This window comes from Typha latifolia, chromosome 13 (assembly GCF_019914945.1).
Source record: "Typha latifolia isolate L0001 chromosome 13, TyphaL0001v2, whole genome shotgun sequence".
Classification (NCBI taxonomy): domain Eukaryota; kingdom Viridiplantae; phylum Streptophyta; class Magnoliopsida; order Poales; family Typhaceae; genus Typha; species Typha latifolia.
The window spans coordinates 7742093-7758005 of NC_133098.1; the positions used below are offsets into that span (position 1 = coordinate 7742093).

Below are 15913 nucleotides of genomic sequence, written 5' to 3' on the forward strand. Positions count from 1 at the left end.
CAACAACCGATGTCAAACTCCTGCTCTCTATGACTACGATCATAAACTTACTTCATGTGGTTTTGAGTAAGTTTAAGATGAGCATGCAACCTTCTCAGTGTGGCGTCTCTATCTATCAAAGCTAAGTCCACCTCCGTACGATCTGCAGATGCCACTGGATAATAAGCGCGTAACATCGGAGACGCGCGTCCATACACTATCTCAAATGGAGTCATGCCAATGCTGTTATGGTAGGCGGTGTTATATGACCACTCCACCCACGGTAAGAACTCCAACCATCGTCTTGGCATCTCTCCTACAAAGCACCTCAAGTACTGCTCAATGCCTCGATTGACCACCTCGGTTTGACCGTCCGTCTATGAATGGTAGGCCGAACTGAAGTTTAATCGAGTCCCCTACAATCTGAAAAATTCAGTCCAAAAGTTACTCATAAATTCACAATCACGATCCGAGACAATCGTGCGTGGGATGCCATGTAACCGAGCAACATTTCTAACAAAAATTTTAGCTACAGACTTGGCTGAAAACAGATGTGACAATGCCGAAAAGTGCGCATATTTGCTCAATCTGTCAACCACCACAAAGATAACAGAATAATCACGTACCAGGGGAAGAACCTCTATGAAATCCATAGAAATATCTTCGCAAACACGGTCCGGTATAGGTAAATGCTGTAGTATTCCGATTGGTTTCAATGTGGTTGCCTTAGCCCTTTGACAGACTACGCAAGCGCAGAGAAAACTCCTCAATCCTGGTCATGTGCAACTCTGAGATATCCTCCTATAAGTCCTCAAGACACCCTTATGACCAACCTTTGGAGTTTGGTGGAAGTGCTCTAAGAATTTCTGCCACAATCCATCATTTGCAGGCACCCGAATGCATCCACGGTCCAGCAGCAAATCACCTCGATTCTCCAACTCGGGATGGCACTCCAGATTATCCATCACCTCCTACAACAATCTCAAAATATCTGGGTCAGATGTACATGCATACCTCAGCTCGTCAAGGAAGGAAAAAGTAGGAGATAAATAGGTTGCAAGCTCGGCAGTATTGGGTTGGCGTGATAGTGCATCCGCCGCTCTATTTTTCATTCCCTTATTGTATTGGATTTCATAATCATATCCTAGCAATTTTGTGACCCATCGCTGCTGTGCCGGAGTGTGTATGCGCTGTCCCATAAAGTATGGAAGGCTCCTTTGATCGGTTCAGATAATGAATCGTCTATCGATCAAATAAGGCCTCCACTTTGTCACCGTATGGAGAATTGCTAACATTTCTCTCTCATAAGTCGATAATTGTTGAGATTTTTGTGACAAAGCATTACTAAAAAAGGCTATGGGACGTCCTCCTTGCATAAGGACAGCTCTTATGTCAACACCCGACGTATCATATTCCACAATGAACTATTTGGTAAAGTTCGGTATTGTTAGAACGGGTGCCATCGTCATTGTTGTTTTCAATTTTTCAAAGGCTGAAATGGCTTCATCCGTCTATCTAAAAGAGTCCTTCAACAAAGTAAGAGGAGCAGCGATCTTGTCATATCCGACGATGAAGTATCGATAATATCCGGTCAGCCCCAAAAATCCTCTCAATCCGGTGGTAGTAGTAGGAATAGGCCAAGCAGTCATACATGCAACTTTTTGAGGATCCGCCGCTACTCCATCCGCTGAAATGATGTGGCCTAAATACACCACTTGTGGTACTCTCCATAGGCACTTGGACTTCTTGATCTTTAATTAGTTTTGCTTTAATAAATTCAGCACATCCTCCAAATGTCGCCAATGCTCTAATTTAGTTTTGCTATACACTAAAATGTCGTAAAAAAATATCAAGACATACCTGCGCAAGAGAGGCTGAAATATATCATTCATGAGACCTTGGAAGGTAGCTGGAGCATTAGTGAGACCAAAAGGCATCACTTGGAACTCGTAATGCTTATCCGGAGTTTGAAATTTAGTTTTATGCATATTCGCCGGGTGAACTCTAATTTGATGGTACTCAGCCCTCAAGTCAAGCTTACTAAATATAGTCGCCTCTGCAAGCTTGTCCAGTAATTTCTCGATAACCGGAATGGGATACCGGTCCTTGACGGTAATAGCGTTTAGTGCCTGATAGTCGACACAAAAACGCCATGTCTCGTCCTTTTTTCACACCAATAACACGGGGGATGAATATGAGCTATGACTTGGTTGAATGAGACCTTGCTCTAACATCTCGGCTACCATCTTTGAGATAATTTTTTTTTTGCACGTGTAGATACCGATATGGCCTCACATTCGCCGGTGTAGCCCCGGGTATAATCTCTATGCGATGGTCCGCCGCTCTCCTCGGTGGTAACTCCTGTGGCTCCTCAAACAGTCCAGAAAAGTTATCTAATAAATTAGACAATTCAATGGTAGTACCTGAACTCGTTTGAGGCTCATCTCCTGTTGGTCCTAACTAAAAAAGATAGGCCAAATCATACGCACAAGGCAGCCCCATCATAGGTTGCATCGCAGGAATCAACGAAGACTGAACACCATCCAGCTGCACATCTTTGTTTTCTTGTTTAAATTTCATCCACATGCTCCGAAAATCAAATGTGATAGGTTTAAATTCTATAACCACTGAGTACCAAGGACAATGTCCGCTCTTCGCAATCCCAACGGATATAAGTCCACAATGATGTCGTGTCTTTGCACCTGTATACCGACCCGGTGACACAAGCTCTCTGCCTTAAGCTTCGTGCCGTCTTCAATAGCAACGTCAAATTCCGTGGTCGATTCGTCCTCCAAACTCAATCTCCTTACTAATCTCTCGTCTAGAAAGTTGTGTGTACTCTCTGAATCAATGAGGATATGCACACAATGCTTTCTAATGAGTCTGTCTACTCGTAACGTCCTCAGCGCGGAACTACTCGAATATGCATGCATCGATATTTCAGCTTGGATATCTTCCTCCACGCCCTCCAAAACGACCTCTTCAGGACACTCTCCATCATCAACAACCTCATCATCCTCCTGAAGTCCATCTATAAGAATCACACTTCCGATCGGTTTAGAACACCGATGACCGGGGAGATAGAGCACGAACATCCGCTTGTATTTCATCCCGTAGCCCTGAAATAAATGCACTCATCAATGTCCATTCGGGCCACGGTGGCTCACAACGACTACTAACTCTTTCAAACTCAGCTTGGTACTCCAATACGGTTGTTCTCTGAACCATCTTGCTTAATGTGGCAGCAAAATCTTCATATGCTGCTGTCTCAAATCTGCGTGTAATCCTCCTACAAAAATCAGCTCATCTGGTAAATCCACCGGATGAGGGAGATCACGAATAACCGATCTATACCAATGCAATGTCGTTCATTGGAGGTGAAAGCTTGCCATCTGTACTTTTGCATTTTCCGCTGTACCTTGACAATCAAAATATTGTTCAATTTGAAACATCCACTCCGTTGGATCACTGCCTTGGAATTTTGGAAAGTCCAAGCGTGTGGTTCTCCCCCGAATAGCATTGTCAGGTTCGCGGAAGATCGTTGGTTCAGATCTAAACCTTTGTGCAGGTTGATCACCCTCTCTAAATCCTCGAGCACGTCCATCACCATTTCCATAGGGATCAACCTCATCCTCATAGTGCCAATCCTTCTTATCAACGAAGCGCATCGGTGCCGCACCCCTCTCGGGTTCTACCACCGCTGGTCTTGGGTTTTGCAACGGAGGTGGGGAATGATGAGTGGGCATAGGTAAGAGGGGATCATTGACACTCGCATGACACACCTAGACCTGTGGGGTATCAGTTCAATGAGGTCCCACTGTTGGTCCTTCTTGAAACTTCGATCGCCGTCGAGGAGATAACGAATCAAATCGGTTCATGATATATTCCTTGAAATCATTGTTATTCTTTTGAATTGAGCCAACTCTATGCATCAATGTATGGAACATGCCCCTAAGTTCATCCATTTTCGCATTCATGGACGTTAGTTGACTCGGTCCTGCCGTGGTCGCTCTAAAGGAATCGACCTCACGGTTAGGGTCATCGTGGATTGAGTCTTCCCTTGTCGGTGTGATGTCCATAGGTCTCCTTGTTGATGTTATCTTCCTTGTTTCAACCATTAATGGAGATTTGAGGTTTGCCTGCTCTGATACCAAATTAATAATATCTGGAACCAAAGATAGGATACGCAACAATTCCTTCAAGATCTAGATATATTACCGGGAATCGGTTCGCGAACCGTGGGAAAATATTCGTCAAATATTTTCCGGTAGTCAGAAAATTACGAAATCAATTGGGTTAGATTCGTAACTTCGTGATCTACAACTTTCGTATTATGCTCTTCACAGATTCGAACTGTAGCAGAGACGAAAACACGAAATAATGCAGGTGATGGTGGTGGTAGCGGGTGGAGTGGATGTTAGGGTTATAGATGGATATGGAGATGAAGGTGGATTGTGGATGTGATTTAGGGATATAGACGAAGGGAACAAAGTGGTCGAGATTCCAAAGAAGAGGGGTGGCTCGATAGTCGAGGGAGATTAGAAGTTAGGAGAAACCTTGCCAACGGTAGAGGTGGAAGGATGATGAAGAGGGAGGACGAAGAAGTTTAGAGAGAAGATAAGAGGCAAAAAATCCACTATATGGAGTCATCTTGGAAAGGATGTGGACAATAAGTTTGCTTTCTTCTAAACTTCAATTACCATTTAATTGTGACATCAATATGCATCAAAGAGTTGGTAGAGGTCTAAGAGATTAAAGCTTAGTATAAGTAGGTTTTTTAGTTAAGTATCAATATTAGTCTTGTATATTCCATTGGAGACCTCCCAAAACTTCCATTGGCCTCTTAAATGTACTTCTGCTTCATGAGGATCTTTCTATAGTTGAAAAATACAATTTTGTAGTGCACAAAGCAAGTCATCTTCACCGGCAAAATTATATTGATAATGGTATTTTGGATTGAGGTAATAACATGCCATTTTTTTAAGAACTTGTAAGTAGATATTTATTACTACTTTATACAGTGCATAATTATATATACTTGCCATGTGTAATATTTGGCTCTTTGCTCATATGAAAATCTCAGCATTGCTTGATTATATCAATGAAGGGCTTAGTCTTGTTCTCTCTAGCAATCCTCATAATTTCTTTCTTTGCTTGCTACAGGAAGTACTAGGGATATTTTTATTTTCAGTCTCTTCTCTTTGCTAAACATTCTTAAAACAATATCAAGGGGTTCTATTATGCGAACAATTTCTTAAATTGCGTCCCAAAATTTAATGACTAATATAGTACTTTAAGTGATCTTGCCATCTTGTGATTGTAAAATTCAAGAGTCATTCCACTCTTGGAAATTAACCAGACCTTAAGCTCTACAATTATTCCACTCTTGGGAATTAACCTGACCTTTAGCTCTACTTTATTTTGCAGCATAGAGTTTAATGCAATAAAATTTGTGGCAGACCTTGTTGTCCTAGGCTGAAGAAGCTCCTTGTTGATGAATTTTTTTCATATGAAATTTAGGATTCTTGAAGAAAATTTTAATAAAAATAATTCTCGGTTGCTGTTTTTTTGTCTTTGTTTACATATGACATTGATATATGTAAGCCTGTTGGACTTTATTCATGTAAGTGCTATTTAATAAGCATGTAGTGGCACTTATAAAATTGCTGATTGATAGCTTAGTTCTTGGAAGATTTTTATTCCAAGAGATGGGAGTTTTTCTTACGCATGTAAAGTTAGGGAAATTGGGATATGAATGAAAATTTTGCTCCCGAACTAGCTTCTCTTGTTGGGGAAATTCAACATTTCCATATTCTTACTTTCACTATAAATACGTAGGTCTTTGCTTATCATCTCCTACATTTTGATCTAATTGCAGAAAATCTCCTACTTTTTCCATATTTGACTCATTATCAGGCACATTTGGAAAGCCACCATCAATTGGTGTAGAATGAAATTTTCAGGAACCATGATATACAATCTTTTGACTGAAATGCACTTCACACTCTTTTGTGCGGTTGTGAAAAAATCACCTAAATGGCTTTTTTTTTTGTCCAATAAAAGAATATCTTATGAATAGGAGCTGTTTATTGGAACTAAATCTGGAAAAGGAGACAACTTTTAAACTTTGGAAAAGGAAGAGCCTTTTGCAAATATGGCTTAAATACTAACAAGTTAAATTAGATGTTGATATGTGATGGAACTCTGTCGCTGCTGGTATCCCTTTCCCTAATGTCTCCCTTCTTGTTTGTCCCTCTTTATCATGCCTATGTTGATATGACATGATGCATATTGGCATCTCATGTTGGTGGTTTGTCAGGACAGGCATGTGCTGTGAATCTAAAAACCTCGTTTCATATCTAGATGAATATACAGTATAATGGTGTTTGAAACATCTGAAAGGATATCTAGCATAACTAAGTTCTCTCATTTCTTTTCCAGTCAGGACCTGATGAACGGAGTATTCCTGGAAATACTATTGCTGTGCAAGCAGATATGCCTTATAGTGGACTTACAATGTTTGGAACTGCATTCCTATCGAAGTTTGAGTGCTCCCAGATGCCACATCCGGTAAGAATAATTCTGGTTGCGAAATGTTCTCAAATGCTATGCGGATTAATAGTCACTCTGTATTTCTGAAGCTACTGGAACATATCACATTTGTTGACACCCCTGGAGTTCTTTCTGGAGAAAAGCAACGGACCCAACGAAGCTATGATTTTACTGGTGTTACATCATGGTTTGCAGCTAAGTGTGACCTTATTCTTCTTCTCTTTGATCCTCATAAACTTGATATAAGTGATGAGTTCAAACGTGTAATTGCGTCTCTCCGTGGCCATGATGACAAGATACGTGTGGTTTTAAATAAGGCAGACCAGGTTGATACTCAGCAGGTATGGGATTATATGATGATTTTGTTTGTTTATCAGTGAATATTGCTCATATATACCAATTCTTACATTATTGTTACAGCTTATGAGAGTATATGGTGCACTAATGTGGTCCCTTGGAAAAGTGCTGAACACTCCTGAAGTTGTCCGTGTTTATATTGGGTACAAAAAGTTTCTTGTGCAATTATTACGTTCTATTATCTATAGTAGTTATCTGTTTCGTGAGAATGCTTTAATTTGTTAAGATTACAGAAATATTCTTGATTCTGCAAAAAAGATGATTGTAATTGCAGGCTAAATGTTATCAGTTTCTTTGTTCACCTTCAAAATATATCGTACTCCACACTTCATGATTGTTACTCATAGGTCATTCAATTATATTGGTTTACATACTAGTAGTAGATTCTTGTGTCACATTAAAATCTTCATTCTATTTTACTAATTCTGCATTTTATTTTATAATTTACAGATCATTCAATGACAAGCCAGTGAATGAAGCAGCTGTTGGCCCACTTGGAAAGGAGCTTTTTGAGAGAGAGCAAGATGACCTCCTTTCTGATTTGAAAGATATTCCTAAGAAGGCTTGTGACCGCAGGGTAAACTTTTTCAGTTGTCATTTATAAAATATTTCTTTGAACTACTGGTCAGAGAATGAATCTTTACCTCCTTTCCGTTGCAGATAAATGAGTTTGTTAAACGTGCAAGAGCAGCCAAAATTCATGCTTATATAGTCAGCCACCTAAGGAAAGAGATGCCGGCAATGATGGGCAAGGCTAAGGTTCAACAACGACTTATAGATAACCTAGAAGAGGAGTTCGCGAAGGTATTGGGCTACTGAACTATATAACATTACTCTTGAAATTCCAAGTAACAAACGCAAACAGAGAAAATGATTTAGGTGACATGTTTGTTATATAGATTATGTTATTGTTGAGACTTTGGCTCGACACTTTTGGCGGGTTTTAAGCATTGATCCCAAAATCGGCCGAGTTTGAGTCGGACCGGCTGATCCAGATTGGGATTGGCAATAACCGATCCAAATCAGACCGGTTTTGGCCAGTATAGGCTAGTTTCAGCTGTATCGGCCGAAACTCGGCTATATCAGCTGAAAACAACAATGTCAACTGAAATTAATTTTTTTTAAGATTTAGGTCGAATCTTAAGTGTATCTAATCTAGGTGACATTAATAATTGATGTCATCGATTGCTTTCTTTTTAAATTTTTAGTTTTTACTCTATTTCTCACACACTGCCCTCACTCTCACACTTCACCGAGTTCATTTGGTGGCCGTTTTGGTAAGCCCCCTTAGTCCACACTTTGGTGAGCTCGGATGAGTTTTTGTTTCCTTTTTTTCTCACCCATTTTGAACTCCTTTTTACTGCTATAGAACAACAATGAAGAGATATCTATCTCTTCATGTAATTCTGCAGTAATAATTTATGAGTATAAAAATATGTCTAATTCAAGTCAATTTAGTATGGTTTTGAGTGAGTTTTTTCTTTAGTTTTTAAAGTTCATATGTGACTAATTTTTATTTCTTATTTTTCTGTATGTTTTATAAATATTTAGAAATGTTTTTGAATTTTAAATAATATTTAGAATTTTACGTAATTAGAAATAGTCCGATCCGATACGAACAACCGATACGACCGATACAGCCGATATGGCTGATATGTATCATTTTTTCTAACGGCCGATTTCAATCGCGATATCGGATTTTGAAACTTTGGTTTTAAGCATATGGAAGGACTATAATTGTCCATATTCAGGTGCCATCAATTTTTGCATTCCTATATTAGACTAACTCACTCGTCCAAATAGTTTTTATCAAGAAATAAAAACTAAATTTATGTGAACATTTTATTTTTATAGGCTTGGTCCAGATCATTATCACATGTTGAAATAATTTGGCATTGACAGATTTTTCAAAATTCCTAAATAGAGGAAGCAAGTTCTACGCGCTGTTATTTTTTGCAATCTTCATTTAGCTTGACCATCAGGGAAGATCGGTGTTCAAGTTCATGACCTAACAACTATCTTTTAGATTTTATCTTCTTTTCTTCTTCCCTCTCTCTCTTATCCCACTCATAGGCTTCCTTCACTCATTTGTGAAGGCCATGCTTTTTTCTCCAAGCTCTATCACTCCATCATGCAACTTATCTCTTGAGCCTTCCTAAACTTATCTTACATCCACACTTTTGTGGGGGCTACTCTGGAGGTTGGGTCGAAAAAATAGCCTAATTCGTCCCAGTTATGGAACTTTCACGGAGATATTGGTTTTAACAATTGATCATAGTTGAACTGGATAAGTTTCTAATTTGAATAGATTTTGGTATTAATCGATACTAGGCATGGTCGTCTGCTGTTTCGGAATGGTTTCGGTATTATTGATTGATACTAGTGATGTTCGGTGGTCATATGAGCCGAAATGGCCAAATTACTATTTTTTCTTTAGGCCTCGTTTACTTTAAGAATAAAGTCAATTCTAATAGGTATTCCTTTTTGTTATTTTCAAAATGATGTCTTTATTCTAGGAATAACTATTTTTATGTTCACCTGTATTATGAAATAAGGGTATAATAATTAACTTTGATGTGATATAAAGTGAAGAAAAATATATTATTCTTGAAGTGAACTTGGGGCTAATTTTGATTGATTTTGTGTTGGATCTGATGGGGATCCTACCTGAGACATCAAGTGATCAATGTATAATATGTCCTTTCTCCAATTCCCTATTTTCTCTCCATGTACAAACCTCAGAATTTGACCAATTATGGGTAACACAATAAATCACAAGTAGATCCAACTTAGAGGGAGACCTGACGAGTTTGAAGCTCTATCTAAGTGTTCTAAGCTCTGACCATGTGAGTCATTTTTCTCCTCTCAATTTTTTCCTGTTGGGACTAGGTGGATGTGGCCACTGCTGGCAATAGTGGTGGTTGCAACCACAAACCAACTCCACATATGCAATACTTTAATTAGGTAATTTGAAGTTTCTTATGTTTCTATCATTTTCTCTAAACTTTTGCCTCGTTCACATGTGGAATAGGGTTGAAATAGGAAAATCTATTCCTATTTGTTATTATCAAAATGAGGGATTTATTCTAGGAATAATTATTTCTATGTTTATTTGTATTCTAGAAGAAGGGTGTAATAATTGTATTCAATGTGATATAAAGTGAAGGTAAATAAGGAAAAACTGTTGAAATACTTTTCGATTTGATTTAAAGTAGATCGAGGAGATAGATAAAATAGAAATTACGATATTCTATCTATGCAATACATGCATGCAAAAATGTATTATCATTACATATATATGCAATGCATTATAGGGTTGGTAGGTGTGCAATATTGTTAGGTACGTAGTGCTAGGGTTCTTGGTGTGCAAATTTAGGGCAGTACGTATGCAATGCAAATTTAGGGCGGTACATATGCAATGCTATGATGCTACATATGCAATGCTAGGGCATAGATGCTCGGGATGCAAAGGTAGGGAGGTATGTATGTAATGCAAGGGCGCAGGCGATACATTTGCTATGCTAGAGCACTACATATGCAATGTTATAGCGTGGATGCTTGGGATGCAAAAGTAGGGATATAGGTATGTAAAGCTAGGGCGATAGATAATGATGCGGATATCAGTGACATATTACACGGGCGCATGTATAGTGCAATTCCTTCTTTAGGAAATTAGTCGTAAAGTAATTATTTTTATTATACATTTGTTATTTATGGCGTTTAAGGTTATATTTGTTTTTTCGCAATTGTTAAGGGTGTATTTGCTGATTGTCATTTGTAAGGTCTATATATAGGCTAGCTTTTTACTCAATTGGTGTTAATGAAGAAATGAATTTTTTTTAGATCTCTAGTATGAGTTTTGGGTGTGAAATCCTAGTTGAGAATGGAGGTGTCAAACTCCATTCTTTTTCTTTTTCTTTCACCATCATTGTTCTTAGAATCCTAAACGATCCAATTGTTTCACATCATTTTGATGTTAGAGTAATATTTTTTTAAGATTCAAATTTTCTCCAAACTATATTTCTATCTTTGTCATCGATTAATTTACCCGTGCTACTCATCTTCTCCTACCTTTATCACCAGTTCCACCATGTATAGTCGGTCCTTCGTTCGACACTTGCATCACGAATGCTGGATTATCGTCGCATGAGATCGCCGTTGCGGAGGAACGAGATGAATTAGTTATCATTATGAAATTGCAAAGAAAGATCTAATCAAACGTGGAGTGTTCGTGCATCATCCAGTAGTCCATCATCACCTTAAATTAACCTTCTTTGCTATAGATGAGCAAAAGAAAAAAAAGAAAAATATTGCATCTCAAAGAATTTTGAATTTTCAAATTTTAAAATTTTTTCAATTTTCAAATTTCATGTATTCAATTTTCAAATTTCACATTTTAACTTCCCCCTAAATACCAAATTCTTGTCACCTTTTCCAACCTATTCAACTTAAACCTACCTGAACTCAAACCCACCTAAACCCAAACCAATTCAACTTACCAACTCAACCTTATCCAAATCTATTAGCGCCTAACCCAGTCGGACCCATTACCCTTAACCCCAACCTCGTTCCCACCTTAGACTTGAGTCATCTTCAACCTCAACATATTTATAACTACCTTAATCCCAACCCAATTCCTTCCTTTACCAAACTCCCCATAGCCAGCAATTTCTCTATTGACATTATTGCCACCAGTAGTGCTCTTCACTAATGTCGTCATTGCCAGTGTCGCTATGCACCGATGCCGACATCGCTAGACCCACCCTTCGTCATCGCTAACGCCATCTTCTCTGAACTCCACCACCTATTGTCGCCTACTTATAGACGCCAACTCCTATCCATCACTTTTGTGTTCCTGTCAACTTTTTCTCTTATCTCCTTTATCGATGCTCTTTTTAAAATTGAGGAGAGGTCTTAACCAAGGTTCCCAGTATTGGGATCGGGATCGGTATCGGCCGTCCAGAAAAACGATACGTATCGGCCGTATCAGACTATTTTTTAATTATAGAAAATTCTAAGTATTATTTAAAAATGCAGAAAAATTTAGAAAAAATGACAAAAAATAAGAAAACAAAAATTACTAACATATGAAGTCTAAAAACTTAAAAAAAATGTATTAACTTACTCAAAATTTAAAACTTTGTTAAATACCGAGCTGGTTCTTGTAAATTTCTATAGTCTTCATCATCATAATCACTATAAGTTTGTAAATATTGATGTCTGGGACCTGATGCTCCAAAAAGTGATTCCATCATACTAGTCATATTGTATGGATCTTGTTTTGTGACTTGCATTTGAGGAGGATAATAACCAGCATTTGGATCTTGTGCCTGAGAATACTGAGGATAATAACTAGCATATGGATCTTGTGATGGCTCCAAACAATAAATACTCGATGTACCATAATCATAGGAACCAAAATGCATCTCATGACGACGTTGCTGATATGTATATATATATCCTCAGTTTCTCTGTCTTCACTCCTTATGCCTCCTTGACTTTCCTCAATAAATGTAGATGGAACGATCTCACCACCATATGTATCATCAGGACTATGACTAGTACTAGTAGGTATACTATCTCTCGCTGCTGAATGACTCGTACCAGCCTCTGCCCTCGTCGTGGTCTCTCCTAATATTTCATCTAACCATGGGTTATCTCTCGTCATCTAATAACTCGTCCTCTATTTCTCTCGATCCATGGAGTCAAGGGGTCTTCTTCATCAAAAACATGATTTAAATCAATCGCTTGTTCATTTTCTGCCTTTCTTCTTAAATTTCTCTCCCTCAATCTCATATTATAATGACAAAAAACGAACTTCTCCAATCTTTCCATTATCAATCGGTTGCGTGTTTTTGTGTGGATTAAGGAAAAAGTAGTCCAATTTCTTTCACACTGTGATGAAGATACAGTTTGACTTAAAATCTTCTTTGCTATTGGCGTCAAATTTAGTGCCTCCTCCCATTCATAAATAGACCACTATTCAGCTTGAGTGTTATGAGATATAGCTGCAACAATTTTAGCAGTACTAAATTGCCCAGCTCTCATTCTATATCTCTCCACCTGAAATCAGAAATATATTATTAGCTTATTGATTATATTGAAAGTTAAAACTTGAAACAAATAATAAGAAAATTATTTAATTGAATCATAACTCACTTTTTTATCGCACATGATTTGTTTATAAATATCGGGCTCAAGCTTGCTGATTACCTTTCTAACCCCCAACAAGACTTCACTATCATTATTGACATTTTTAGAGAATTGAAATCTTGGATTAAGAAAATACCCTGTAGAAATTTAAAATTTGTAAGCATTCAAATTTTTAAATATTCATAAATAAAAGTAAATTAAAACTTAAAACTTAAAAGCATGCTTACTAGCAGCGTGTATATCTCTATGTAGTTGTTTGTTCAATCTAGAATCAATCATCTTCCACCACTTCCTATAACTTTGGCCCACATTTTTTTTATTGATTGTTTAGCTTTGTTCATTGCCTCATATAAGAAACCCATCTCAGATTTGTCATCACTGTCTACAAGTCTTAATACTTTGACAAGAGGCTCAAATACTGCGGTGGCAATTGTAATATTATCCCAAAATGTATTTCCAAGAGCCATATTTTTCAAAGTTTCACCTAAAAATTTATCTTTAGGTTTCATATTCTTAATTTTCATAGACCAATCCTGTGATGTAAACATCTACATAATATCATCCTTGTAGCGCATGATGCTCTCCAAGGCTAAAAAGTGAGTGGCAAATCTAGTGACGCCGGGTCTGATGATCTCCCTACCACCAGTAATCTGTCTGAGTAAATTAAGAACCCAACCATGGTTATATATAAAATTTGTTAACCTCTGACCTTCACATATGACCATGTCAATTTCAGGCTCTTTTGTAATATCCTCTAACATCAGATCAATACAATGTGCAGCACATGACGTCCAATATAAATGAGGTCTTTTAATCATTAGTAAATTTCCAGCAGCTTTATAATTTGCCCCATTATCAGTAACCACTTGGACTACTCTTTTTTCACCGATTTCTTGTACCACCTCATCCATCAACTGACAAATATAATCTGCATTTTTTAAATGAGCAGTAACATCCACAGACTTCAAAAATATTGCCCCCATGCCATAGTACACTAAGAAATTAATTATATTTCTTCTGTTTTGTGTACTCCACCCATCACACATTAGTGTACAACCAAATTCATCATAATACCGTTTAAATGTCTTAATATAAGTATGAAGTTCATCTACCTCTAAGTCAAGATATTTAGTAGCAATATCATTTGAACTAGGAGGGGGAACACCAGGTCTTACTGATTGTATAGCATCCATCATAGTGTGATAGTAAGGGTTATCAGCTACATTGAAAGGGATATGGTTGTAGAAGAAAAATTTAGAGATAGTTTTACCAATGTGTTTTTTGCATTTTTAATTATTTTGAGAGCTGTCTTGATTGAAGTTTGTGTACGACCCCTTTTTTTTTGAAGATATTTATCCATTGGTCCAATATTTTCAGACTCTGCTGTAACACCAGGAGTCCTATGGGTAAAACTGCTGCCCCCATATTCTCTCTCTCTTCGTATATTAACTGATCTAGATCTCTGAAAGTTACCACCAGTGCTTCTTCTCATCTCTTCCTCTTCTCTATGCATATTTCTGCTCTCTTTCATTGCCCTCCTCATCTGTCTGTCCTCCTCATCCTCCTCACTTTGCTCACTGCTATCATCACCAATGTGTACAGGATTATGCATTAATTCTTCACGAATCATTGACTCTCTTTGTTGTGCAGATTGTTTATCCTTCCTTTTGCCAATTAAATGAGCCAATATCTGCTTTTTAACTTTCAAAGACACTTGAGTGCAAGCTGCTACATTTTCTTGTCTTCCAGCTAAATGTTCTTTCAAACGGCTGACACCACCACTCATTTCCTTTCCACACCAGTTGCATTTAACGCGCCTTTAATCTTGCCCAATAGTGCTACAATGTTGCCACCCAATGTCGGTATCATATGACTTCTCTTTTGGAGCCATTGATATTTTAGCTCTGCAATTAAAAAACATAAATAAAAATTAAAATATAATATAATCTCTGGTGCAGCAGCAGCAGAGAAGTCTCTGCTGCAGCATTGCTGCTGAGCTGGTGCTGCTGCAGCTCACAGCAGCACCTTGTTAGGACTGTTTTGTTCGCAATGTCAGTCCTATTGCATTTTTCGCTTTTTGAGTATGTAAATGGGATGCCAACCCCATATCTTTTGTATGTTTTTGGGTGTATTTTGGTTTCCTTCAAGAGCTCCTTGCAAAGCAACCTTGGGATCGCAATATTAGTGTCGTCGCAACACTAGTTTGGGTTTTTCCCCGCACGTGCCTATAAAACTCATAGGCCAAAACCCAAACGGGGCTTACTTTCAAAACGTAACGCCCACAAGACTTTTGAACCCCCGGGTTGCGGGGTTGGGGATGCTCATACTTAGTAGTATAGGAGAACTATCGAGAAGCATTAAGTGAGCCGAGCCGCAACCGAAGTGCCACCGGTTCAATGGTGTTCATTTTGCCCTCGATGGCTATCCCGCCCTTTAAATTCTTGTCGTTGGCATGTCTTGTAACTTCTTTTCCAATTAATAGAGAATCGCAAACTTGTTTGCCATACATTGTATTTTGCTTGTCTTTGCTTTGTCGCAATCCAAAACAGGTGCATCGCTTGTGAAGCGAACGGCTGACTTAACTTTGCTACTTGAAAGTTGAGTGCCGCGCGGTCTTTGTCTATCGCAAAGACTTAGTTCGTGACAAGTGGTATCAGAGCCAGGTCGATAAGAGCAACATCCTTGCGAAATGGGGCGCCATAAGCAAGGCGGAGAGACAAGTCAAGCAGCAAATACAGCAGATTTGGGCAAAGGACCAGCGGTGCTGATTACGGAGCCACATCTGAGCGATTCTGAAAGGCATCGAAGTAACAGAGAGCGACTTGACGACATGGAGGGACACATCTCGCAACTGAGTGCTAGTGTTGCTCAA

General features: G+C 38.3%; 1 protein-coding gene across 1 annotated transcript in view; it reads left to right on the forward strand.

Annotated features, from left to right (window-relative positions):
• Positions 1–15913, forward strand: part of LOC140800300 (EH domain-containing protein 1-like) — a 42624-nt gene that overhangs the window by 7205 nt on the left and 19506 nt on the right. Inside the window, exons 11-15 of the mRNA XM_073155013.1 lie at positions 6421–6549; positions 6621–6872; positions 6952–7031; positions 7339–7465; positions 7549–7692. Coding sequence (XP_073011114.1) covers positions 6421–6549; positions 6621–6872; positions 6952–7031; positions 7339–7465; positions 7549–7692 — 732 coding nt within the window. The remainder of the gene's footprint in view (positions 1–6420; positions 6550–6620; positions 6873–6951; positions 7032–7338; positions 7466–7548; positions 7693–15913) is intronic.